Source organism: Mustela nivalis (genome assembly GCF_964662115.1).
Source record: "Mustela nivalis genome assembly, chromosome: 7".
Lineage (NCBI taxonomy): Eukaryota > Metazoa > Chordata > Mammalia > Carnivora > Mustelidae > Mustela > Mustela nivalis.
The window spans coordinates 52928379-52954188 of record NC_139026.1 but is presented as its reverse complement, the minus strand read 5'-3'; the positions used below and the strand labels follow the sequence as shown (position 1 = coordinate 52954188).

Genomic DNA, 25810 nt, shown 5'->3' with positions numbered 1-25810 from the left:
GATCTTGTTCTAGAGCTCAAAAGAAGAAATATTAACTTTTTTTTATCACAGGTAATTTATTAGGTTTAGAGTTTGTTGTTGGTTGTTTTTCATTTGGTTTGTTTTTTTCTCTTCTTTTAATATCAATGTTTATCAGATGAGGGACACCTTGTGTTTCCAGTTTTCTTAGAGATTAGCTGTTAAATTTTATCAACTGCTTTTCTACATCTATTAAAATAATAGATTTTTCTCTCTCTCTTATTTTTTTTCTAAAATGTAAATCAATTTGTATGGCTAGAATAAATTCCAGTTGGTCATGTCATTATCCTTTCTATATATTCCTAGATCTCATTTTCCCTGGTGTTCTGTAAGGTTGGTATTCTCCTTGTTTATCCTGGAAAAGCAGGAAAAGTTAGCTTCACTTTTCTATACGTTCACCCAACACACTGTATTTATAGTCAACAGTATCGGGACTATATCCAGATAACAAGGTATGATTTGGGGTTCCTTTCACTCAGCAAACGAGAAGAAAGAAAGAAAGAAATGTACAGAGTTAGGAGACAGAGATTTATTCTCACAGCATCTTTATTGCTTTTGTGTGACCCGCAAGATGTATGCTCCCCAAAGTTGCCTGAATCACAGGATAGTAGAGAAATACCTGCACTAACTATATTTTCCATCTGGTATTTCACTCAGTAGTGTGCTCTTAACCTCCACTGGATTAGCCAGCTTCTCGCATATAAACATCTTACTGTAAGTACAGTCTATATAGGAAATATAACTTGTATCTATACACCCACAAAACATCCTATCAGTTACATCATTTCTCCTTTGTGTAAGCCTGAAAGAGAAAGTAAAGAATTACAATTAGCAAGTCAAACATTTCAAACACATCCACAGGAAAAAATTGCTTTTCCAATATATCATTGCTTCTGGGTCTGCATTGTCTAAAATAAATTTTAATTATTATTGGGACTATCAAGAGTGTCCAACTTACTTATATTTATCAACAAATATGCAGTAGTAAACACTGCCTTACTTCAGTCTACCTTTCCCACTTTTTTACATCTGGACTAATTGCTCTCCTTTACTCCCAGATGTGTAACTTCCCTTCCCCAATAGTTAATATGATTCAGAATATTGCAGTTCTATTATTCTCCAGTCTGGCTCCTGTAGCAAATCTTTGACACTATCTCCTCAAATATTTTTTGTAATCACCCAAGCTTTGAATTAATCTAATATATGACACTTTTAGTTCAACATGATCTCCACGTAACATTTCCTTCTAACCATTTTTCAAAGATTTTATTCTGACATTCTGAATAATTACTAGCCCCTAAAACAAGATTACTAAGCAGGGACTAGGCATCAAAGACAAACTTATAAATTGGGAATACTATCTTTTGGGAAAAATGTAGTATTAAATATTTGGGTCCATAAATAATGATCATTAATAAATAAATAACTTTATCAATTAAATTTTGAAAAGTGAGATTTCCTATTTGAAGTGGCATCATACAGATGTCATTGATCACAACACCTTTTGAGAAACAAATCCCAGAATAACATTAAGAATAAAAAACAAAAAGAAATACATATATAATAATATATTATACACATTATAATGCATTATATATACATATATTATTATATATTTTTATTTTTGTATTATTTTTAATAATTTGAAATATATACTGTGTTTTCTATTCCACTATAGATTACCTTCCCATTAGCCATAATTACAAATAAACATGTAGAAATTCTACTTTTTCAAAATAAGATTCCATCTGTACTCTCTGTGATGTGCCCACACCACCCTTACTTCTAGTCCCTTCACTCCAGATGAGATCTTTAAAATATACCTCCTTTTGTCCTCCATTTGTATACATATTATCCCCTGTTCTGTCCTATCATTGTTTACTGAAAATACAAAGCTGCCTTTAAACCCATATTCTTACATTTACTATTTCTGTCTGAAGGAAAATGCAAACAAAACAAAACAATCAAAACTTGTATTTGCTTCTCGCCCACAGTGGAGAGTGTGCAGGAATCCCAGGGTTTAGATTTAGTGGTAGTTTTTTGCATTATTAAACATTAAAGAAGCCTGATAGAAAAGAGTTATTGAAGGACACAATTTCAATTGAAGCTAGTTTTAATTGTAATTAGTACTGCTCCCAGGGAAAACACCTTTACTCAAACCAACCAGAAAAATTCAGTAAGAATAAAGGCTTACCAGTTGGAGGAGATAATTGTCTCATCCAGTTTTTGGTAACCTTGATGTTCTTCACTAGATAAACCCAGCCAGTATCCACGTAATTTCTTGGATTTTATAAATTCCTACAAGAAATAGAGATGTTTAAAAAAATTGTCTACCCACAAAATAATAACTATCTCCCATTTCTGTACATTATTTCACAACATAATTTCTTACATATTACTGTTTTTTTTTTCATATTACTGTTTTAAGGTAACATTTCTGACATTACACCATTTGTGATGCCATTAGAAAAAAATCAAAATGAAGTGTTCCTTATTGTAAGATTTCCTCCAACAGTTTTTTATCAGATACTGTTTCACAAGTAAAGCTGTCTATCAAACCATGCATTTCTTTAACTTAGGGGTAGCGAAGGTCACAAACTTCAAGATTCAAGTTTCCAGTAGTAGTCAGTCTAGGAGCAAAAAAGGTGGTTAATCACTACATACACAAGTTAATAAAAACCGAAAAAGTAGGAGAAAAATGTAGCAAAGTTAAAGGAGAAGTGGTTATAGAATAGAGATCCAGTCCAAAATTTTATAGGCAACATAAATTGTTTTTCCCTCATAATCCAGACATTTTTTTGAGTAAATAACTAAGAATGGATCAGTTGACAATGATGCAAGGAGGAAGAAACTATGCTTTGATTTTCCCTGCAGCTATAAAGGAGGAACCAGATTCTTACAGTAGAGAAGCTGACACTTTTGTGAAAATGTATTTTTTCCTTAAATAATATGGGGATACTATTTGAGAGACCAGAAATGCAGAGGAATAAGTAAAATATAGAGATACTACTTAAATATTATAAAAAAGAAAATAAATAAATACATATAAACATAAATAAATCTTCCAGAGAACTCATTTTCCTGGGACCCAGGGAGTCAGTATAATATGTCTGCTTGATGCTTGCCTTTGACATCCCATCTTAATTCTACCTTTTTATACATATTTTATCCAACCTATGTTTTTATTCTAGTATATGTTGGCTTTTTCTGATAGTTAAAAAAAGACAAAATGATAGAAACAAAGAATCTTCTCCTATCTGGATTTTACAGAATTGGTAACCTTCAGGAATGATTTCCAGATCTCCCGCTTTTAGATAAATTCTCAGAAATTGTGTTCTGAGAGTTGATCCTAAAGTTCCAGTCTGGAAATGCTCACAGACCTTAATATTCTGGTTACCCCATGTCTATATACCTGCCCAGCCACTGAGATTCCACTGACGTTAAGTACCTAAGCTAACATTCTATTTTATTTTATTTTATTTTAAAGATTCTATTTATTTATTTGACAGGCAGAGATCACAAGTAGGCAGAGAGGCAGGCAGAAAGAGAGGAAGGGAAGCAGGCTCCCTGCAGAGCAGAGACCCCGATGTAGGGCTCGATCCCAGGACCCTGGGATCATGACCTGAGCCAAAGGCAGAGGCTTTAACCCACTGAGCCACCCAGGCGCCCCTAAGCTAACATTTTAGATGACACCTTGGCTAATCTACACGGTATGGTAAATGTACTAAGCCTCAGTCACCTCATACCCTAACTTAAACAAGCCCGTGTCTGGATTAGTACAAATCTTCCCTAACATGCCTCATTCCTCTCTATTCTATGATGGGAAAAGTGACTTCCTTCTTCAGAAGGAAGGCAGAAGATCCATGGGATCTTACCAACACACTTTTGCTCTTAATTGTCAGCAGACTGGCATTTTGAGCAGAACAGGACATGACACTCCCTTGCCATGTTTCATAATGGTCACTTAGTGTGTAACAGCTGTCCTCATGCCACATCCATGCCTTTGGACAAGGTTTACATTTGTGCTCTGGAAGAAAAACATAGTTTCATTTGGTTTGTGTTGATAATCCTCATTATTCTTATTATTCCCAATGTCCTCTATAATAAGTTAACCAAATTTACTTCTCTTTCTTCTTCTTACATGAAAGGTGAAGAAAATGCATCCTGTATTCTTGGTCCCTAGCTACCACCACAGTATGTCCAAAACATAATCTGAACAACACATTCTGAATTAAACATCTGGTGTATTGCAGTGTGTTTACTTACCTCAGGAGTCCTGAATAATGATTAATTAACTTATTTTTCTCTATTTTTTTAAAATTTTTTGTACTACTACATGGCAAACATTGTTTGGTAAGAATCTACCCCCCTAACCTACATCAACCTTTCCTTCTCCAACTACAGTGTTTCTGGCTGCCTGATGTTGAATATTTGAGAGAGTTCTCAAGAGCACAAAGAATATATTTTAGTTATAATAGCTATAGAAACTGTTAGAGATAATTCAAAAGCCAATTATTCCTCATTCCATAGGCAAGGCTTAACTATTTCTTTTCTATGGACTCTCCTCAAACATTGACTGAAATGTTAAGATCACCTGTAAAGATGAGACCCATCTTCCCTTCTTATCCTTTAACAAGGGTATAAAGAGGTGCCCTCTCCTCTCCTCCCTAACTTCTATTAACCTCAGTGCCCAAAATAACAGTAGTAGATGTCAGATTAGAGAAACTTCTCACTGCACAGAAATATCAGTGAGTCCTCTGTCAACTACATTTAATTCCTTTCTCCAAATAATGGCATCCTGGGAGAAGGCTGCCAGTTATTGATGAATAAGTAACTCCTAGGTTTTGTTCATTGTCTAATAAATAGCTTGAAGAGGAATATACGATTACCTGGTTCTCTTTTATACAGCTCATGACATAATTTGGTGGCTATTTCCTGCAGTGTGATCGACAGGTCCCTGATCATTTTGGAACTATTCTTGTTACGTATCAGTTGTAGAGAAACATTTTTCTGAAGTTCTTCTTTGAAATTTTGCATTTTATTCAATTTTCCTGTTTCTATCTTCAAAGTTGTGTAAACTCCAAATAAAAAAAAAATAAAAAATTTTAATTCCTCAACCCAACCCTTATCTCTTTTCTGCTGAACTAGTATTTCAAACATTAAAGGTCTTGGGAAGCAATCCCTTCACAGAAGGGAGGAAAACAAATTATCATGTTTAAGTATCCAGTTATCAATAACTTTTGGGTTATATAACCAATAATCATTCCAAGGCTTCAATTCAAAAATAAACTTTCTTGTAAAATTCATGTAATTCTAGGTGCTTTCCCTTTCAGGCCAAACATGGGTAATACATACATATGCTTCCTAAGACTCCTAGTCCAACCAGCAGCAGAAGACATAGAAAAGTCAGAGCCAAGGTTCTCCGACGCCATCCATGGGAAGGAACAGGTGGTGCTGTGGAAAGCAAAACAAGCAGGCAGGCCTGGAAGTGGTATACATCTTAATTTCATTCATTCATTCATTCATTCAGCCTTTATTTCTTTCCTAACGTGTCTCTGGTAAAGGAATGTGTTTTGCTAGAAACTCAAGGGCATTTTAAAAATGTCTTTTTAAAGAATAAGTAAAAAACACTTTGTTAGCTGTTTTACATGCAAACTGGTTCTCACAGGAGAGGTTGTTAACTGGTAGGCTGAGTCAAGACACAAAGAGGCAAAAAATGGGCTTTGAAAAGAATTGAGAAAAACCTATCAATCTGGATATGACATATCTTTTCTGTACAAATTGGGGAAATGAGTAGCTGACAGCTAATAAAGAGGTCAATCAAAGTATCCCTTCCTTCAGTGGACAATTGTGAGTGCCAAAGAAAATAATTTCATTACTTATGTCCTTCCCCACAAATCCTGAGGGTTTGGTTGTGGAATATAAATGATAGGGTGTCTTTTGTAATGTTTTCATGTGTCATCCCAGCAGCCAGAAACATAGGCCAGATCAGTATCATTTCCTCATCAGGATTTCTTCATATTTTTAGCAACAAATTTCTGTTAGACTTTTTTTTTTTTTTTTTTTTTGCTAAACACTAAATCCCCCAAACAGATAATTTCCCTATTTAAAAAAAAAGAATTATAAACTTTATATTATAAATTAATCATTATTAAATCAGTACCTGATTTAAATTATCATCATCTGTATATATGGATACTAGCTATTTAAAAGAACATAATTCAGGAAAAATGTGATAACCAATTATACTTCTTTTTTTTTTTTTCCATATCCATTATTTTTAATGTCCAGCGTTTATAATACGAGGGCCAGAGCTATTTCCCCACCTCAAGTTTATAAGTTTTCGATTGGCTTGTGAGGCCAATAGGGATACTTCTTCTTGTCTAATTTGGTTTCTGGGAAGGCTTCATTCAGGTCCTCAATGGTCATCTGATCGAACGGGATTATGTTCCTTAGCTTCTCCAGCTGTTTTTCATATTCCACAATCCTGGCCTTTGAGAGAGACAAAAACTCAGCACAACTTTTCACATCTTCTTTTTCTTCAGCGTCCACCTGAACAGTGTATTTATCCTCTGGCACAGGAATCTTCAGGGCATTGAACTTCTTCTCAAAGTCATCTACCAAGCCAGCCTTCGCCACATTGGCCTTGTAGTAAGCCCAGTCGATAGCAGGGGGTTTCTTGGGGAGAGTAGCCAACTTGGAGGTAAGTATCTCATTCCAAGATTTCAGGGAGTTAGCAATGGCCTTCTGGTTTCGGGGTATGATCTCCCCAAAAGCTACCCAGTCAATGGTTTTTAGAGCAAGTTTTCGCCCAGCCATCTTGAGATCCTTCACCGACCCCGGCGGCCCAGAGTCCACAGCAGCAAGGAACGGAACTCACCAATTATACTTCTGATCTGTGTCCTACATCTCTTAGCTGGTGATGTAATATTGTGAAATGTGTAGAGAATTGAAAGTAAAATGTAAAACAACTTTTTAGACTTTGAACAATGGCTAATAGTGAAAGAACTATATAGTCAAGATCTTATCTAAGGTTAGAGGTATAACTTCAAGTTCTATCTTCCTAATAATTATGTTCTCATTTATTTATGTATTCAATTAGACAAAAGTTATCTGTTTAGTACCTTCTATATCCTAAGCATTATTTTGGGTGCTCACAATACAATACACAAGTGAGCAAGATATACAAGTTCCTGCTCTCATAGAAAATACATTTTAATTGTGAGAGAAAAAATGGATAGATGATAGAAAGAGATAAATAGTATCTATCTATGAGTAGATAGATAGAGATCTTAAATTGTGCTATGGTGTGCACAGATTCAAAACAGTTATATTATAGAGAACAGGTAGCTCTGATCTTATAGCCAATGCAAATGAGCCTGCAAAACTAGTGGGAAGAACATTATAAGCAGCAAGATTGTCTAGTTCAAAAGACTTCATTTGGGAAAGATATTTATCTGTTTGAAAAACAGAAAAAAAAAATTCAGTGGCTAAGAATTGTGGCCAAGGTGAGAAATGATGTTTGAGGAGGTCAAAAAGAAGGCAGGAGACAGATTATTGACAGGCTTTATTAAGCCAGAGTGAGGGGATTGGAGTTCTTTGAGAAACCACTGGGTTTAATGAAGACAGGAAAATAATTGAGCTGTTTTGTTTTTTGTTTTTTTGGTTTGTTTTGGAAAGATCACTATTACTGCATATGGACAATGCATTAATTGTAGGGCCACCATGTTGGAAGTAGGAAGAATAGCAAGAAAACTATTGTAATATGCCATGCAAGAGAGAAAGCAGTTCACTTTACTAGGACTAGAGAATACAAAGAAGTTAGAATCTATAGTACAAATTTATGAAATATTTATGAGAGATCTTTTACTTGATAAATGTGGAGGATTTAAATATATACACTTGTAGGCAGTATAGCATAGTGATTGAAAAAAGAAGAAGAAGAAGAAGGAGGAGGAGGAGGAGGAGGAGGAGGAGGAGGCATGCCATGCCTAGGGCTAGTATACCTGGGCTTGAATGCTGGATCTGCTTCTCACGTGAGACTTTGGACAAGTCACTTGACTTCTCTGTGTCTTAGTTTTTGCATTGGTTAAAAAAGAAAGCCATAAAATATCAGAGAGTAAGTGAATTAATATTGGTAATACAATTATAACAGTGCTGGCATATAGCAAACTCCTGGTGATTGTATTAAATATGTATATATTTTTATATTTAATGAGATGAGGATGATTGGGGAAAGGAAACAGTTTTAGAGGAAAAATTTTTAAAAAATACAAAACTTTCAGGTACACTGTGGTTTTGAATGTTATAGCTTCCAATATTTCTTTACCTCTTTTCTTCCTTTAGTCCCCTAGGTGTCTTTTCATCTAACTTAACTGAAAGAAAGAAAGAAGAAAGAAAGAAAGAAAGAAAGAAAGAAAGAAAGAGAAAGAAAGAAAGAAAGAAAGAAAGAAAGAAAGAAAGAAAGAAAGAAAGAAAAGGAAAAGAGAAATTTGGAAGTAATATATGCTTGACTTGGTAGAATACTAAATGACATTTTTTAAAGTTCTTTTTGTCTCTCTGTCTCTGTTTCACATACACATATACACACACACACTTCATTTCTTTCTTTCTTTACTTTTCTCCTTCCTTCCTTCCTCCCTCCTGCTCTCTCACTCTCTCCCTCTCCCTTTCTCTCTCTCTCCTATTCTTTCTTTCCTATATGTAGGCTCAGCATATGGGAATTATGGTGTGTGTATGTATCTAAGTATTTTGCAGCCTCCAATAAACATTTTTTTCCTTTTCTAAATAATGAGAAACATTAATGCTATCACATGACTGCAAGAATCATTTTAAAATAAAGTATCAGACTCTTAAGTTCTCCTCGACAGTTCAACCAAAGCAGTCACTTCTTAAATACCATATTTAAGATGAGTAAATTTCATTCAAAATATATCTCATACCTAAGGAAACTAAATTAATTAAAGATTTATTAAAAAAAAGCTGTATCGCCATTCAACCATATTCTCTAAGCTATTATTTTCTAATCATTCAAACAGTGAATAGACCTAACAGTAAGCTAAAGAGAAGTGATATAACGTGATTTTATGAATTTGTTTACGAATGAATAATATGTCTAAGAATATAGTAAAATTTTCATTCACAAAATTTCCATTTATAGGACTGAATATTATCTCACTCTTTATCTCTAGTGATAGTTTAATATGAAAATAAAATTCCTGCTATTTAGTTTTAAGTTCATATTCTTCCACTTACTCATATGTGCCTATAGAGGTTAGTATCTTTCTCTCTGCTTAGAAACCTTCTCTGAATAAAATTTGATTTGTTTGATAGTAATGGTAAAATTGGTCAAATTGAACAGCTTAAAAGAACTTTAATTCCTTCTAATATCTGTTTCTGAAAAATATTCTCAAACTTATTTATTACTGTCATTCTTTTTGATATCCTTTTATTTTTATTTGTGGATACACAGAACTGAAAATATGATCAATTTTAAATATTAAAGACATACCTACTAGACTAAATGTATAAACAAAAAATGATCACTGAAATCCTGACCAATTAAAAAAAATTATTGGTATATTTCTCATCTTCATCTATTTTTAATTTAAGCCTCACAAAATAATCATTAAATATGTTGGTCTTTTCCAAAATGGCACGGGTGGCATACACTGAATTATGGCTGTAATCTCATAATAAAATGGGCCTTCTGATCTCCACTTTCTAGGTGAGAGCTCAGAGACTTCAGAAGGTCAAATGATCTATTTAAATGTCCTGTACACATTCAATGGACTCCAAACCCTCTCCTCCATAATGCTGGCAGGTCAATAGAGAGCAATCCACACTCATGTATATAACACTCAAGCACAGCATTTACTCACTGAAGTCACTGTTGCTCTTCTGCAAAATGAAGATGCCCATTTCTACCTCATAAGGCAGGAAGGATAGTATTTTTCACATAGCAGGAAAGATATCCTGTTTTACTATTAGATACATTAGCTGGGAATGGTTAAAATTTTCTTATAAAAAAAGAACTTACAAAATCATGATTTTTCTGGACAACATGTACTCCTTGTTTTATGGGGGAAAATGTTACATAATCCAGTAAAATCAAACTATCATCCCAACCTAATTATCTTGTCTATGATATTAAAACAGAAACATTGTAAAAGGTAAAGTGTTAATGCACCACCAACACCTTTAAATTTTTTTTTTTTTTGTAAAAATGGGAGGCTCAACCTGCAACATATCCAAAGTTCAAAATCTTACCTTTTATCCCAACTCCGTCAAACTCATAGATATTTTCCTTTTCACTGGAGTCCTGAAATTTTAGATCTGCGTAAGTAATTTCTTCAGACATTGATGGCTATGAAAAGAAAGCCCAACAAACTATTAAAAAAAAATAAGATGAAGGTGAACTAACAGAGCTGACTTTAAACAGGAATTGTAATTTTATGTATCTGTTTACAAACCAAAGCTTAAATGTGTAAGCTTTAACTTCTCTTTTCAGTGTCCCAATCCTGTCTGTATACAGAGGAGCTGCAGCCTATCAGAGGCCTCAGATAAGTACAGACATAGCTGCAAGACTGAAAATCTTTCTTCCTCTTACTTCTCTTCCTTTTTTCTCATTTCTCTATAACTCACAATGAGGGGAAGTTTTAAAAATTGTTTTGGTTAGTGCCAGGCAAGGGGACACAGATCCCTAGCAACACATGTGCAGATATAACATAGAATTTGTTGGAGAATCACCTTCAAGCAGAGAAAGACGAGACGGACACCATCCTCACACGTTGACTTTTCCACAATAGCGGTCTGGCATAGATGTTCTGTATGTGTCATGGCAAAGGTCCTGACAGAGAGGATTTGCCTTTGCTGGGAGACTGTATGTCCGCAAAGCACTCCTAGAGAGAGGCAGAGGATAAGGCCCACTCTGTAACTCTGTTAGTTAGGGGTAAGTTAACCTAAGAGGAGTTAGGGAACATCTAGTTTCTTTAGCAGCAAGAAATATAGTAAGGGAACTGGGGCCCAGAAACCACACCAGGAAGTATGCACACTGATGGCCGAGGTAGGTATACCAAAGGCCCTAGAAATTGCTTTGTAGTCCAGGAAAGCTGAAATAAGTCTTGCTGTCTCTCTTTAGACTGCCTCAATCTTTTTGAGCCAGCTCCCAGCTAAAGTCTACCAAAAAGGTCATGCAAGCCAGGATCTTATAAAGTCCACTCAGCATTCTCAGGAGGCCAGGATACATGCATTTACTGATCAAGGGTACAAAGTGAAGATGGGTGCTTGGGAATCATTGTTTTTGAGTAAGTTCCTTCCTAATTCTTATTAGTAAATCTTATATATTCAGTCACATAATTGAAGAGTTGAAAGACTGCAGTGACAGTGGCATACTCAAGTTCAAAAAAGAGACCCACAGTCAGAATCAAGAGAAAAAACAAGTATATACATTAAAAGAGGAGTTTGAAAAGGATAAAATAAAGGGACAATTTATACAATGTGGATAGGCTCAAAGGAATATATATGCTCAAAGATACAGATGTAGTGAAAAGAAGGTGTACATGCACCCCAATGTTCATAGCAGCAATGTTCACAATAGCCAAACTGTAGAAGGAGCCAAGATGACTTTCAACACATGAATGGATAAAGAAGATGTGGTCCATATTTACACTAGAATATTTCTCAGCCATCAGAAAGGATGAATACTCACCATTGGCATCAACATGACTGAAACGGGAGGGGCTTATGTTGAGTGAAACAAGTCAAGCAGAGAAAGATAATTACCACTCATATGTGGAACATAAGAAATAGCGTGGAGGACCACAGGGGAAGGGATGTGGGAGGCCACAGTAAGGCTTGAGCTGAGAACCAAACCAGGTCCTGACTTGTGCCTCCTTTAAAGGCTGAATAGCCGAACAAAAGGCTTAGGTCGATAAAGTCCAGTAGCCCTGAGAAAGGGTCTGTGCTCTGTGTTGCACACTCCCCTATGTGACTTCCCACATGTTTGCTAGTCAGATAGAGACAATTTGGCTGGGGTCAGAAATTCTTCACTGGTCCTTGCTGTCCTTGCATGGGCTATAGACCACACCACTGTAAGACTGTGCTGTGCTTACACAAACTATGTCTTGAGTGGCCTTGAAGTCAGTATGTCTGGCACTAGAAGGTCTGCTATTGGTGTTTGGGAAATAGATAATGGGAAAGCTTGAAGGATTTTCTGTGCATGTTGCAAACTCTTTAGTAATCAGCTAAAAATAGATACTTTTCTTATGATTGTTTCTGTTAGCTATATAATGCCGCACAACCTTGAATAAACTCGTCACTATTGGACATCCTCCTTGGTGCTCCTCCTGTCCCCATCTCTTTGTCTCTTAATTTCTTTTCACTATCCTCTTACCCTCTCGACCCTGGTCGGTTTGTCGCGCCGGCCGCGACAAAGGGAGTGAAAACTGAATGGGATGAAACTGGAGAGGGAGACCAACTGTGAGAGACTCTGGACTCTGGGAAACAAATTGAAGGTTACAGAAGGGAGGGGGTGAGGGGATGGAGTAACCAGATGATGGGTATTAAGAACAACACGTGTGGTGATGAGTGCTGGGTGTTACATGTAACTAATGAATCACTGAACACTACACACCAACTTAGTTTAGCCAACAAGCAGCAAAATTCATTACATGAGCTCTCATGTATAATACGCAAATTAGCTACTTCTGCTAGGGTCTCGTCAACCCAGTCCAATCTGAATTCTTTTCCATTTAACAAAACAGCAAAAAGGATCTCGCAAAAAGGATTGTATTTTCACTATATCCATTGACTATTTCTTTTTTTTTTTTTTTTTTTTATTTGACAGAGAGATCACAAGCAGGCAGAGAGGCAGACAGAGAGAGAGGGGAAAGCAGACTCCCTGCTGAGCAGAGAGCCCGATGCAGGGCTTGATCCCAGGACCCTGGGATCATGACCTGAGCCAAAGGCAGAGGCTTAACCCACTGAGCCACCCAGGCACCCAGAACTTAACTTTCTTATTTCATTCCATTAAACTTTCTGAGACTTTCAATTTTCCACACCTGGATAGCTTGGGGATCAGTCTCATAGATTTTGTGGTTCTTTTCAGTAATAGGAATAGTCTCATTTCAGAAATTATTATGTCCAGCATAATCTCAAAACTTCAAACTCTTCAATTAAAACTTAAAACTCAATTTGAAACCACCACCCTCCTCCATCCTGGACCATTCCAGATCTGGTAGCTACAGAAAATGGGATGTGCTTTTTTTTCTGACTTCATATGGGGGAAAGAAAACTGAAGAAAAAGAAGCACAGCTGTGTGCTGCTGTTAGCTTCCTTAATGAGTGACTTTGTGGTTTGGTCTTTTTGTTGTTGTTGTTTTTAGAAATCATCTTATTTAACTGCTTCTTACTTCCCATCAGAGATATTTCTCTTGAGTTGGAAGACACTTCTTTTACTCCTCATTTGTGTGGGTTCTATAGATTCTTTATAGATTCTTACTAGGGCTTCATTGCCTAGAGTTCTCATGGATACTATTCTTTAAAAAAATGTGGCTAAATATACATAATATAAAATTTCTTGTCATAACTATTTTGGAAGTGTACAGTTTAGTAGTGTTAAGTACATTCACATTGTTGTGCAACTAGTTTCTGGAACTCTTCTCAAGTTGCAAAACTGAAACTTAATGTTCTTTAAACCACAACTCCTCTTACCCCCAGTGTCTGGCAAATATCATTCTACTTTTGTCTCTATGAATTTGACTAGTCAGGACCCTCATGTAAGTGGAGTCATGCAGTGTTTTTTGTTTTGTTTTGTTTTGTTTTGTTGTGACTGGCTTATTTCACTTAGCATTATGTCATCAAGATCTATCTATATCTTCAGAATTTTCTGCCTTTTTAAAACTGAGAAATATTTGATTGTAGGTATAGGTCACATTTTCTTCATTCATCCATCAATGGATGGATCCTTGGGAAGCTTTCACCTCTTGGCTATTGTGAATAGTGTTGTTATGAACATGAGGTTTATAAGTATCTCTTCAAAATCCTGAATTGGGTTCTATGAGAGTATACACCCAGAAATAGAATTATGATCATACAACAATGTTCAATATTTTGAAGAGCCACATTGTGTTTTCCACAGTAGCTGCACCATTTTACATTCCCACCAATCCTTAGCATAATGTCTACATTGCAGCAGTGAATCCTCAATGTACCTTAATCATCAGATTGAGCAGACACAAATAAGCATGGGTAAGAAATACACACACACACACACACACACACACACACACACACTCCATCATGGGAACTCTACCTCTATTATATCACCTAAACCCAATTACCTCTCAAAGATCTCATCTTCTCGGGGCGCCTGAGGGGCTCAGAGGGTTAAAGCTCTGCCTTCGGCTCAGGTCATGATCTCAGGGTCCTGGGATCAAACCCTGCATGGGGCTCTCTGCTTGGTGGGGAACCTGCTTCTCCCTCTCTCTCTGCCTGCCTCTCTGCCTACTTGTGATCTCTGTCTGTCAAATAGATAAATAAAATCTTAAAAAAAAATCTCATCTTCTCATACCATCACATTGGGCATTTCAACATATGAATTTTGTAAGGACACAGACAGCCCATAACATATGTGTACATGATGTATGTTTATGTATATGTGTGTATTTTTAATTTCATATGTACTTTTGCAAGAGAATGTATGTATTTGTTGTGGTGATTGTGCATTATTTCTTATGGTCTGATGGCACAAATTTCATTTGCCTGATTCAATTAATTAAATGACATCGTGCTCCAGCTACATGTCTCAAATTTTAGTTTTACAGTATACTTATGCATATTTATATTTACAGTATTATTTAATTATATAAAGTACAAACTTCTCTGCTAGATTTTCAGTCTACAAGTCACTATGTATAAAACAGATATGCATTATGATCAATGACCAGTCATGTCATCTACTTGTAAGTCTGTCAATCATTGATTCATGTGCATCTGTCTTTAGTTAGCACATAGACAATTAAGCATAAAGTTACGTTACTTCTTCACCTCACAATGATAAATTTGCATGATATTTTACAAAAATAAGTAATCAAAAGAGGGAACTGTTCAATAATGATTAATGCAGCAAAGAAACAAAAAGTGGTAATGCTGAAAGTCAAAGTCAAATTGAAAATGGGCAAATAAAGGAGCCCCTGGATGGCTCAGATGGTTAAGTATCTGCCTTTTGCTTAGGTCATGATCTCAGGGACCTGTGATGGAGCCCCACATTGGGCTCCTACCTCAGCAGGGAGTCTGCTTCTGCCCTTACTTCTACTCCTCTTTCGGCCTCTCCCCCTGCTTATGCTATCTCTGTCATTGTGTCTCTCTCTCTCAAGTGAATAAACAAAATCTTTAAAGGACAGAGAGAAAATAGACAAGTAGAAAGAAATAGCTGATCATGAATATATTGATATTTCCACTTTTGGAGGAACTCTAGATATGCAGCCAAAGGAATTTTGAAGGAAACCATCAACAAAAATAAGGGATAGGGTTGTGATGAAAAGGATGGAGATGTCCCAGAGAAGTTATATCCATGAATAATCTTTACATAAAAGGGATTCTGAGGTATTTCATGACATTCCAAATACAAAATAAATAAGTAAATAAATAAATAAAATGTTGGAAGCCCATTCAAACTTAGAAGTATGAAAATTTAGGAAAGCTTTTATGCTTTCTTTATACTTTCTTCTTTCTTTATACTACTCTTTATACTAACTCCATGTTTCAAGTTACACAGCAAGGTGTCCACAATGAGGAGTATGGGCCTCTTTGTGCTCCCCTTTGAGGAGTTGGCAAGTGGGAGGTAAGGAACCAATCAGAGACTGAATTCTCGGAGTCCTGTCTGTGGTCCAGCCAATCCTAGGCTGCGGAGCCCACCCCGCTGGAACAAGGGTAGCCGTTGGAGCTGCCTGGAAGCCATTATGGTTCCAGCCTTGTAACAGAAGAGCCTTGTCTATGAGCTTTGGAGATGGAGAGCGAAGGGATTGAGAATAGGGATGGGATGGAGGTTGTCGAGCAGAAGGTCAAGAGACCAGGTAATGGGGGGCCACAGAGATTGTCCTTGGGTACAGAAACTGAGCCTCCCGTGATTATCATAGCATCCTTCCATGATCCCAATTTGTGTACTCAGCACTTTTGTTTTTAATTGTCCATAATCTGCCCTAAATAAAAGCGGTATTCCTCAGTAAAACCAAGACTACAAAGAAATGGTGGATCCACTCCTCTCCACCAGATTTTTCCCCCTCGGAAGAGGCAGCAATAAAAAAGTCCCAGGATGAAGTTTGGTTTTCTATTCTGGACCCAAGGCAAGAAAACTGAGTAAGTAAAACAGTTGTCAGAAATGGCACTAAAAAGTGGAGCCAAAGCACTTTTGAACTCTGGCTGCTGAGAAGTTAGCTCTGAGTACCCTTTCTCATGTTCCCAATACTAATCGCTGTGTTGTGAAGAGTAGCACCTATAGAAGATAGAGAAATAGGTAAATCTTACTTGAGTTTTCTGTTTGCTTGCTGTTTGGTTTTTTCTCTAGAATGTAAACAATGACATGCATCTTTCCTAGGTGTAGTAACGAAGAAAATGCTAGTCATGTCAAGTATGCTATGTGGAGGCATCGCTTTTCTTCTTTGGGCAATGTTAGGATTTCCTAGAAAATGTGAGTAAACAATTTCTGCTAAAAATATGTTAATTGTATTATCATTACTTCAGTCCCGTACCAATGACTAGCCTGTTCCTCCCTAACATTGAATAATTAGAATCAGAAAGCACTCTCCCAACCAGAGCACCTAATTGCTTTTTAAAACGTGTCACTTGATTTGCCTTCTAGAAAGAGTAATCCTTTTTTTAAAGCTTATTTATTAAAGTAATTTCTACACCCAATCTGGGGCTCAGACTCACAACCTTGAGATTAAGAGTCACATGCTTTACCAACTGAGCTGGCCAGGTGCTCCATAGAAAGATTATTCTTTTAATACCTATTGAACTTTGGGCATACTATTAGATCATGAAGCTACCAAAATGGAAAAAAAAGGGGGGGGGGCGGGGGGAGGGATATTTTGGCCTGAAAGGAATTAGTCTTTGATAAGAAACAGGCACATAAGCAAATAGTAACAATAAAATAATTGCTAAATAGAAGTATGTTCAATATGAAGAGGAAGAGGATTATAAGTCTGCTTTTGGTAGTCAAGCAAAACTTTGTGAAGGGAAAGGTGTTTGTGCTGAACCTTAAGTTCAAGTAGGCATTTATGAGAGAGTGCCTTAGATGAAAGAAAGAACGAGAATGTCAGAGAATTATGTCAGGTGTAAATGTGATAGAATTAAAAAGAAGTAGGGTGGGGACTAGCAATTGTATTACCGTTCCTTAGTGCATTAACTCTCTTACTCCCATAGATGATTACGTTATAGTTTTCCTCTTTTCTTCAGAATGCTTCAGTCTCAAGTCTATATTTGCTTTCGACTTTATCTCATAAACTATAACAATTACTAAAAAACTCCCAAATACTCTCGTGACCACCCCTACTTGCTTAACTCTATCTTTACCTGTAATACACTGTCTAGAATCCTGGTACTGTAGACAGTTTTCATGTTCTACTCTAGTTTCTATAGCCTCTTACCTGATAAATTATGTGACTATAATAATATTTTTCTCTCTCTCCTACATTATAGTTTTTCCATAGTCAGCTGAAACATCCCCATCAGCAGTACATTATGGTAATATCTCTCTTACCTTAAAAAAAATTTTGATTAGCCCTCACTCTTTCTTCACTATCAATTTCTTTCTTTTTTCTTCTGTTACAGCAACCTCCTTGAAAAAAAATTTTTTTTGCTCAGTTTTTCTGATTTCTATCTTCCTATTTTCTGTCAATCTACTCTGATCAGGAGCCACTTCCTTTTTCTTCTACAGAATTTGTCTTTCAAGTTCATTGGCAACTTCTGTGTTGCTAAATTTAGTCCTTTCTCAGTTTTCATCTTACTTGACCTCTTTGCGGTATTCAGCAATCTCTTTCTGGAAATAATTTCTTCGTTTGGCTTCCAAGATACCATTCTCCCATAGTTTGCTTTCTACCTAACTTGCTGGTTCTTCCAGGTTTCCTTTGCTTATTCTTTCTTTTCTCCGTGTTGTACTAACTTTGGGGTGCCCTGGGGCTCAGTCCCTGGGCAGGTCCCTTCTTTACCTACCCTTGCACCCTTGGCAATCTGAACCTTACTTATATCTTTGTCACACTTACAGTGAACTCCAAATACATGTCTCCAATCTGTGTCTCTTAACTGAATTCCAAATTTTTAATCCATCTAGTGGACTGTCTAATAAACTTCTCAAGCATAACATTGTCCAAGCTGAAATCTTATTCTGGCTTTCTCTCATAAACCCTTGTTATCTGTGGTCTATCTTATTTCAGGAAACAGCAACTTTGTCTTTCCAATTTTTAAACCAACCTTATAGTCATATTTGACACTTTTTCCTGCCTCATACCCCTATTTTCCACATAATCAGCAAATTCTTCCTGGTCTTTCAAAATATAAATAGAATCTGTGTACTTTTCACCACTTCTACTGTTACCACCCTCTACCTAGCCAACATCCTCTTTTCTAAATGTTCTTCCCTCTTCTACCCTTTACCTCTTAGGGCAGGTTGTCCAGTGAAAAAAATGAGCCACAAATATCATTTATATTTTAGATGGTACACTGAAAACCAGAAAAAAAAAAAGGAAAAAAAAATAGTTCTCATAGTATTTTTTGTTTAACCCAGTGTGAAAGAGAAAATAAAATGGAGTCATTTACGTCAAAGTGTTTTAAAATGTATCCAGGAGGCCATTAAGGAGGTAAGCCTTACGCGTATCCTCCAAAACTTTTGAACCAGGCCAAACCCCAAATATTCCAAGGGTTCTGCAAGACCTCCTGGAATTTGCTACACTAACGAAAGCCTTAGCCACCAATTATGCTTACCCAAGATTAGTTTTCTGCTATCAGCACCGATCAAAATTCTTTGTAATACATAATATATACAAACCTTCCCTTTATTTTTCTTTAAAAACTCCTGACTTTTGCTCCCTAGAGGGATGCTATTTGGATTGCCACTCAAATCTATAAACACTGAACTGCAATTCTTTGATTAAAAAAATGCTTTTGCTTAGTTATTGCCTCCTGAAAATTTTAGGTTAATGTCAATATAGTCAATATATTATCATTTCACCATCTATCAATTTATTATTAATGATATTTTTAAAACTTTTGTACTAAATTTTTGACATTCACTGTGTATCTTATAGGATATTTGGAGTTGACTAAGCCATATTTCAAATACCGATAGCAATGTGTAGCTAGTGACTACCATGATGGTCAGTACACTTCTAGAATACATTTAAAAATTTTTTAAAAAACAAATCAGATGTATTTAAAATGCTGCTATGGTTATTCATTCATTTGGAGTAATGCCAAAATCTTGCCAATGGTCTACAAGGCTCTATTGGATCTGGTATTGATCCAGTCATCAATTACTTCTGTGATCTCATTTCCTACCATTTGTCCCTTCACTCAGTCTTCTTCAGTCATGCAGGCATCCTCACTATTTTGTGAACAAGCCAGGCCTTCATCTTAATCTTTTGTACTGTTTCTTCTCTTTGTTAAGGGAGATCTTCCCAGATATATGCATATTCCTCACTATTTCACCACCCTCAAGTTTTGGTAAAATCACCCTCTGGTTGATTCTATCCTGGCTACTGCATTAAAATTGTAAAACTTTCTACCAATAATCCTAATTTCCCTTAATGACAAACTATAAAATTTAGTAGACAAGCAAGTCCCATAAAAGCAAAGACTTTTTTGGTATCTTATGTACACTGTTGTATTTCTAGACCTACAGAAATGTCTGGCCCATGATAGAAGCTCAAGTGGTAGTTGTCAAATGAATTAATGAATGAATGATAAAAGTTGGTTTTCTGGTAACCCAAGTTCTGAACCAAATATTTGATTTTGTACTAACTTGTACAAACTGTTACTGTATAAACTTTACTAACTATACTACTGGTTTCTTGTATCATTTGAAGATTTTCTCATTCATAGGCTTGACTATGAACTAGTCATTTATTTCAACTGTGAAGAGATGTCCTTTTGGTGAGCCTTGTTTTTCTCAGGGCTACACCTTAATAAGTAACTTCATCTGTCTAGTTTCAGTAAGCTGGAAAGTAAAAAGTGGATAGCAGAAAGGTAGTAAATTCCAAACCTTTTTTTCCTTGAATTATTTTGTGTTTAAAAACAAATGAACAACTTCAACTTCTGAGGAAAATCTGTTCTTGAAAGACAATCTAGTCTCAATTAAGCCAACAATAGGAAGCCAACCCTCTGAGGTTATGGATACAGATAGTTGGTTTATTTACAGTGAGACATGTCCCAGGCACCTTAGTAAAGTATAGGAAAGGAAATGGGTAAATAGAGAAAATGCCAATAATATAAAAAAATGGGAGGAAACTGGCTAGAGAAGATTGTTTTGTTTATTGGTCTACTGTTGCTATATTAAATACGCATACACCTGCATTTTTCAGTGTTGATTTCTTTCATACTATGTTCTTAATTTTTTTTTCTGAGTTGACATTTGAAGTTCAATCATTTGAATTGAATATGGAAGTAAAATACATTTTCTCAATCTGAAATATATCTTTTATACTGAAGATAAGACTCTTCCTTTCTCTTACACTTTCTTCATTTTTTTTTTCTACCACTGTGTTAATTTCAGTTAAAAATCCAAGGATATTTAAAGACAATACATGCTCAGAGGATGAAACTATATGTCCACAAGGCTGGAACCAAGTCAATAATAATTGCTTCTTTCAATCTGAACATGAAAAAACTTGGATAGATGGCCAAGCAAACTGCATAGCCTATCGTGGATCTCTGGCCATATTCAACTCCAAGAATGAAGTGGTTAGATTTCTCCTTTGCAATATACATCACATCTAATTTATTGAGTAGCTATTATATGACAGGTATCCTTCTAGGGTATGATATATCAGACAACAAAACGAAGATCTTTGCCTTTCTGGAGCTTACATCCCAGAGGAAGAGACAGGGAATGAAAAATAATCAAAACGAATGTGTAAATTGTATGGCATATGAGAAGTTAGTAAATTTTGATGAACATATATATGATTTATGTATATAACATATGTGTGTATTATATGAAATAAATATGAATAAGTTGCATATAAGATAGTCTTATTGAGATGACACTGAGCAAAACTATCAGGTGGAAAAAGAATTAGAGAAATATCTGGGGAATCAGCTTCCCAAGAAGAAGAAACATCTGGAACATGGACCTCATGGTAGGTATATGCCTGGAATATTCAAGGAACAGAAAAAAAAAAAATCAGCCTATGTGCCTAGAATGAGGTAGTGAGTGAAAGATATGGGTGATTAGGGACTTGGAGGCTATAGTAAATACTTTGGTTTTCCTCCAAGTCAAATAGGGAAATACTGCAGAACTATGAACTAAAGTGAGACATGATTTGACTTAAGTTTAAAAAAAAAATCATTATCTTTGCTGTGATGAGCTAGTGGGTGGCAAATATAAAAGTAGAGTGCCATGTTACAAGTTTATTGCAATAACACTTGCAAGACATAATGGGCCCAAGGAAGGACCATAGCACTGGAGGTAGCGAGAAAGAAAACTCATTCTCAAAGCTTTAATGAAACAGCACCCCGTGTTTCATTAAAGGAATCTTTGATGCCCTATCTGGAACCGTCTTCATATTGGATTGGACTAAAGAAGCCAAATGCAAGCACACCCTGGGTGTGGGCAAATGGAGATGCATTCGACAATTGGTAAGCTTTAATAATATTTATTATAAAATATGCTAAGCATGGTAAGGAATCTAAGCCTATAATCAACTACCCTTATAGTTTCCTCCACATTATCTCCCCCAAAAGACCATCAATGTATATAGATGCCAAAGAGAATCTTCAAACAAATATATAGTCCTTAGTGAGGGTTTGGCATCAAATATCAACATCTACTTCTATATGGTAAATTAGACTGTATATACCACGTGTTACCACAAGTGTTCTTTTTATCTAAGACTATATAAAAATCTAACTAGCTTGATCCTTGCTTCTTTCCAGTTGGGGTTTGTCTCTATCTGTTTGTTTGTTGTTGCTTTGGACTGTCATTGCTAGGGAGTCTGAGAGAATGTACTCAAGTCTACATACCACACACACTTGTGGACTGAAATGGAAGGGAATGAGTGAGAAAGAGAAAATGCATGCTCTAGATGATCTTTATTTAAAATTTTCGAACTTTTTGAACTTCTCAATGTTTCCTAGCTTGAAGAACTGATTATACCTCTCAACTCTGTTTTCGTTTTTGAAACATTTGATTTTTTTCCAACTTCAGAGAGGAGAAAAGAAAAGAAAGAATATTAGGTTCCCTGTAAAGGGACCCCCAGCTACAATTTATTTAGTATCTAATTCTGTGCTAGATATTATATGAGGGGTGACCCAACAAAGAAATTGCAGGATTTTCTAAAAGTAAACTTCTATTATTGTATTTATATCCAATTTTGGGTGAAAATACACAATGATTTGAGGATAATAATATAGCCAACTTTGAAAAATGTAAGAAAATTATGACATAAAATTTCTGACCAGCAAACCTAATATAATGATATTTTCTTTAGAGAAAATATTGGCAGTTTAACATAATATTATATATTATATATAGTCCTACTTAAAAATAAAAAATGAAGAAGAAGTAAAAACTAGAAGTTGGTTAAAGATGGTGTATTAGTTTGCTAAGGCTGCTAATATCACAGACTAGACAGTGTGAACAACAGTTCTAGAGACCAGAAATCCCGGATCAAGATGTCAGCAGGGTTGATTTCCTCTGAGGCCTCTCTTTGGCTTGTAAATGGTCATCCTCTCCCTCTGTGTCTTCACATGTTCTTCCCTCTGTGCAAATACTTATCTTATTCAAATATTTTCTCATGAGGACACCTAATCATTGGATTAGGGCTCTAAAGATCTCTTTTTAACTTAATCATCTCTTCAAACAGTTCATCTCTTAATATGGTTATATTCTCAGCTACTATAGGTTAGATCTTAAACATCTGAATTTTGGGGGGACATAAGTAAGCCCATCGCAGTTAGCGTTAGGGAAGGCATGGAAATGAACATGTATTTTGGAAATAGGATAAATTCTGAAGATATCCTAAGCTGGGAAAGTGCACACCAGTGCTACAAAGTTCCCCCCAAATGAGGTGCTAAAACATTTTAATTGCCATATAACCAGAAATCCACCAAAACTCAACATTCCCTTTTTCTCATTTTGAACTTTCAATTGTATATGTATTATGTGACCTAAAGTAAGAATTTAGAAAACCCTTCCTATTTTATTTGTGATTATTTACATGTTTCACAGTTCATCAGGTGAATACCTATTTCAGTATTACTATGCTAATAGTTTCAAAATACGGTCGAGGGAACATCTACTTCAGCCTTTCGACCAGTTTTGTAAATGTGTACAGGGGGTGTGGGAATCAATGAAATTTTAGTTACACTCTACCTGCATATGATCTTTATTTTATTTTATTTTTTTAAGATTTTATTTATTTACTTGACAGAGAGAGATCACAAGTAGGCAGAGAGACAGGCAGAGAGAGAGGAAGGGAAGCAGGCTCCCTGCTGAGCAGAGAGCCCGACACAGGACTCGATCCCAGGATCCTGATATCATGACCTGAGCCGAAGGCAGCGGCTTAACCCACTGAGCCACCCAGGCGCCCTGTATATGATCTTTAAATGGTTCACTATATTTACTTATTTTTGTTCTTTTGTATAAAAGAAAGGATCTAATCCATCCCAAAGTGATTTTCAATGTCTACTCCACTGTAAAACGGCATCAAGTTCCAGGATTTTTTGTTGTTACTGCAGTGAAGTTCCTTGGTGTTAGTTTCTTTCCACACCACCATCCCAAAGTGAAGTTTGGAGGCTGAAGAGGAGAGAAACAGTTCATTTTACTCCCTCTACCCCTTTTTAGTTGCAAATTTTGAAACATGGTCACCAGAGTTACATATTTTTGTCTGTACGTAGTTATTTTTCATGCGGCTAGGTAAATAATTAACCTCCTTATTTTGTTCCAGGTTTAATATTGAAGGAAGTGGAACATGTGCCTTCATGTTTAAGAATGGCATAAGCAGTGCCAGTTGCAATGATGCAATAAAATATATATGCAGCAGAGAATCCTTTTGTCCTTAGTCACAGGGTCTTTCATAATAAAGTAAATAAAATAATTAAAGAAAGACTATCTTTTTATGTGTTATAAATTCATACGGATACATTTTCCTTCCCATCAAACATACTCTTTAAGTTGCTTGATAAAATTTTAAATGACTTCTATCTTCATTTAATTATCTAAGAAGTCAAGAAACTAAACTGAATTTTTACATGATGTCACTTTGCCACGTAAATTGGTGTGTCTAAGCCTGAGGGTATAACAGTGGTCTTGTTCACAAATGATTGAACAGCATGCCTCAGTAGAACAGACTGGATGGTAAAAAGGAAGGAGTGAAAGATTGCTCTGTCCGAAATTCAATTTAATCTGCCTGCAAGAGATGAGAGATGGAGCACGAGGTGAGTACTGCGTGTTCCACTCAGCCTTCAGTGGTATGTAGCTCATTGAGAATTTGGAAGGAAGGCCATGGGACAAGTACTCAGAGATTAATTAGGATCTTTTACTTTTATCACCGTCAAAGACCAAATACCCTGAAAATACATTTATACAATCTTTCACAGTTTCCTAGATCTTTATTCAAGCTACTAAGGTGAAAAATTACATTACATGGATTTGTTGTTGCTGAAACCACTGAAAGAATTAGGCTTTGGGATGTAAGTCATGGTGAGCAGAACATAAGTATTGAGAGAAGGAGCAGAATGTGAGGAAAGAAGCCCTGGTAACTTGAAGAAATGATGGGGATTTCTCTGGTCTTTCACTAAAGCTGTGGGATTTAGATCCCAGATCACATTTGAATAGGAATCCAAGGGACCAAGGGTGAGGGTCAACATGTAGTTCTCATTAAAAATCTGTGCACATTTTAGTACTTAATGTTTCAGTCTATATTTTTTTATATTTACAAACACAATAATTCTCTTTTGAGAATATTTCATCTCAATTTTTCTTAAATAATGAGCAAATGGAAGATTATTTTAGGCTTTGCTAAACTACTTGATTGCTCCTGTTGGGCTTGGGGCATAAAAAGTAATTGCAATGCAAAATGTGAAGTGCTTTAATATATGTGTATGCAAGATTGTAAAAGAGCATGTAAGGGAAGAAAAGTTCTTCAAGTTCACTGAATACATTCTATGCCCTTTCTGTGTCCAGTATACTTTGTCATCTCATTTAACAGACTTCCAAACAGAATGGGGAATATAGGTGTTTCTACAACACCAATAAAGAATATCCAATGAGGTGAGTTCAATGTAAGTCCAAAAAAAAAAAAAAAAAAAAGGAAATTCTAGACCCAAGATTAGAATCAGTTCTTTCTGATTCCAAAAGTGGCTCTTTCCCAAAGTCCATAAAGCATGGACCAACCATCCTAGCATGATTAAATAAAACGTAGGGAATGGTTGCTAGCATCTGTATATAAACTTCTCAATTTTACAGAAATGAAAGAGGGCTAGCTCTGCACAGAAAGTTGAGGTATACATAGAATTAAGTTGTCATAACTGCATAAATTTGTGTGGCAAATCCAGAGAGAAATGTTGACATCATTAAA

The 25810-nt window shown here is 35.9% G+C and overlaps 2 protein-coding genes and 1 pseudogene across 6 annotated transcripts in view; 1 reads left to right on the top strand and 2 right to left on the bottom strand.

Moving 5' to 3' along the window:
* Window positions 1-546: 546 nt before the first annotated feature.
* CLEC12A (C-type lectin domain family 12 member A) overlaps window positions 547-25810 on the bottom strand; it is a gene marked incomplete at its 5' end in the record, with an annotated part of 46096 nt that continues 20832 nt past the window's right edge. Inside the window, 6 exons of the mRNA XM_082742423.1 lie at window positions 547-820; window positions 2213-2316; window positions 3894-4045; window positions 4908-5096; window positions 5374-5472; window positions 8025-8090. Coding sequence (XP_082598549.1) covers window positions 643-820; window positions 2213-2316; window positions 3894-4045; window positions 4908-5096; window positions 5374-5472; window positions 8025-8090 — 788 coding nt within the window. The 3' untranslated portion in view covers window positions 547-642. The remainder of the gene's footprint in view (window positions 821-2212; window positions 2317-3893; window positions 4046-4907; window positions 5097-5373; window positions 5473-8024; window positions 8091-25810) is intronic.
* On the bottom strand, window positions 6271-6895 carry LOC309868468 (ATP synthase subunit d, mitochondrial pseudogene; annotated as a pseudogene). Its single transcript has one exon. The product of its transcript is annotated as an ATP synthase subunit d, mitochondrial pseudogene (transcript).
* LOC309868464 (C-type lectin domain family 2 member F-like) lies at window positions 13740-24337 on the top strand. 4 transcript variants are annotated; one of them, XM_082738365.1, is made up of 5 exons: window positions 13740-13795; window positions 16615-16707; window positions 20785-20972; window positions 21763-21869; window positions 24179-24337. In XM_082738365.1, the coding sequence occupies exons 2-5, from the start codon at window positions 16632-16634 to the stop codon at window positions 24291-24293; spliced, it is 486 nt and encodes a 161-aa protein (XP_082594491.1). In that variant the 5' UTR covers window positions 13740-13795; window positions 16615-16631; the 3' UTR covers window positions 24294-24337. The 4 variants fall into 4 exon arrangements, with proteins under 4 accessions (XP_082594491.1, XP_082594490.1, XP_082594489.1 ...); XM_082738364.1 differs by having other exon boundaries at window positions 13746-13799; window positions 16621-16707; XM_082738363.1 differs by lacking the exon at window positions 13740-13795 and adding an exon at window positions 15920-16093.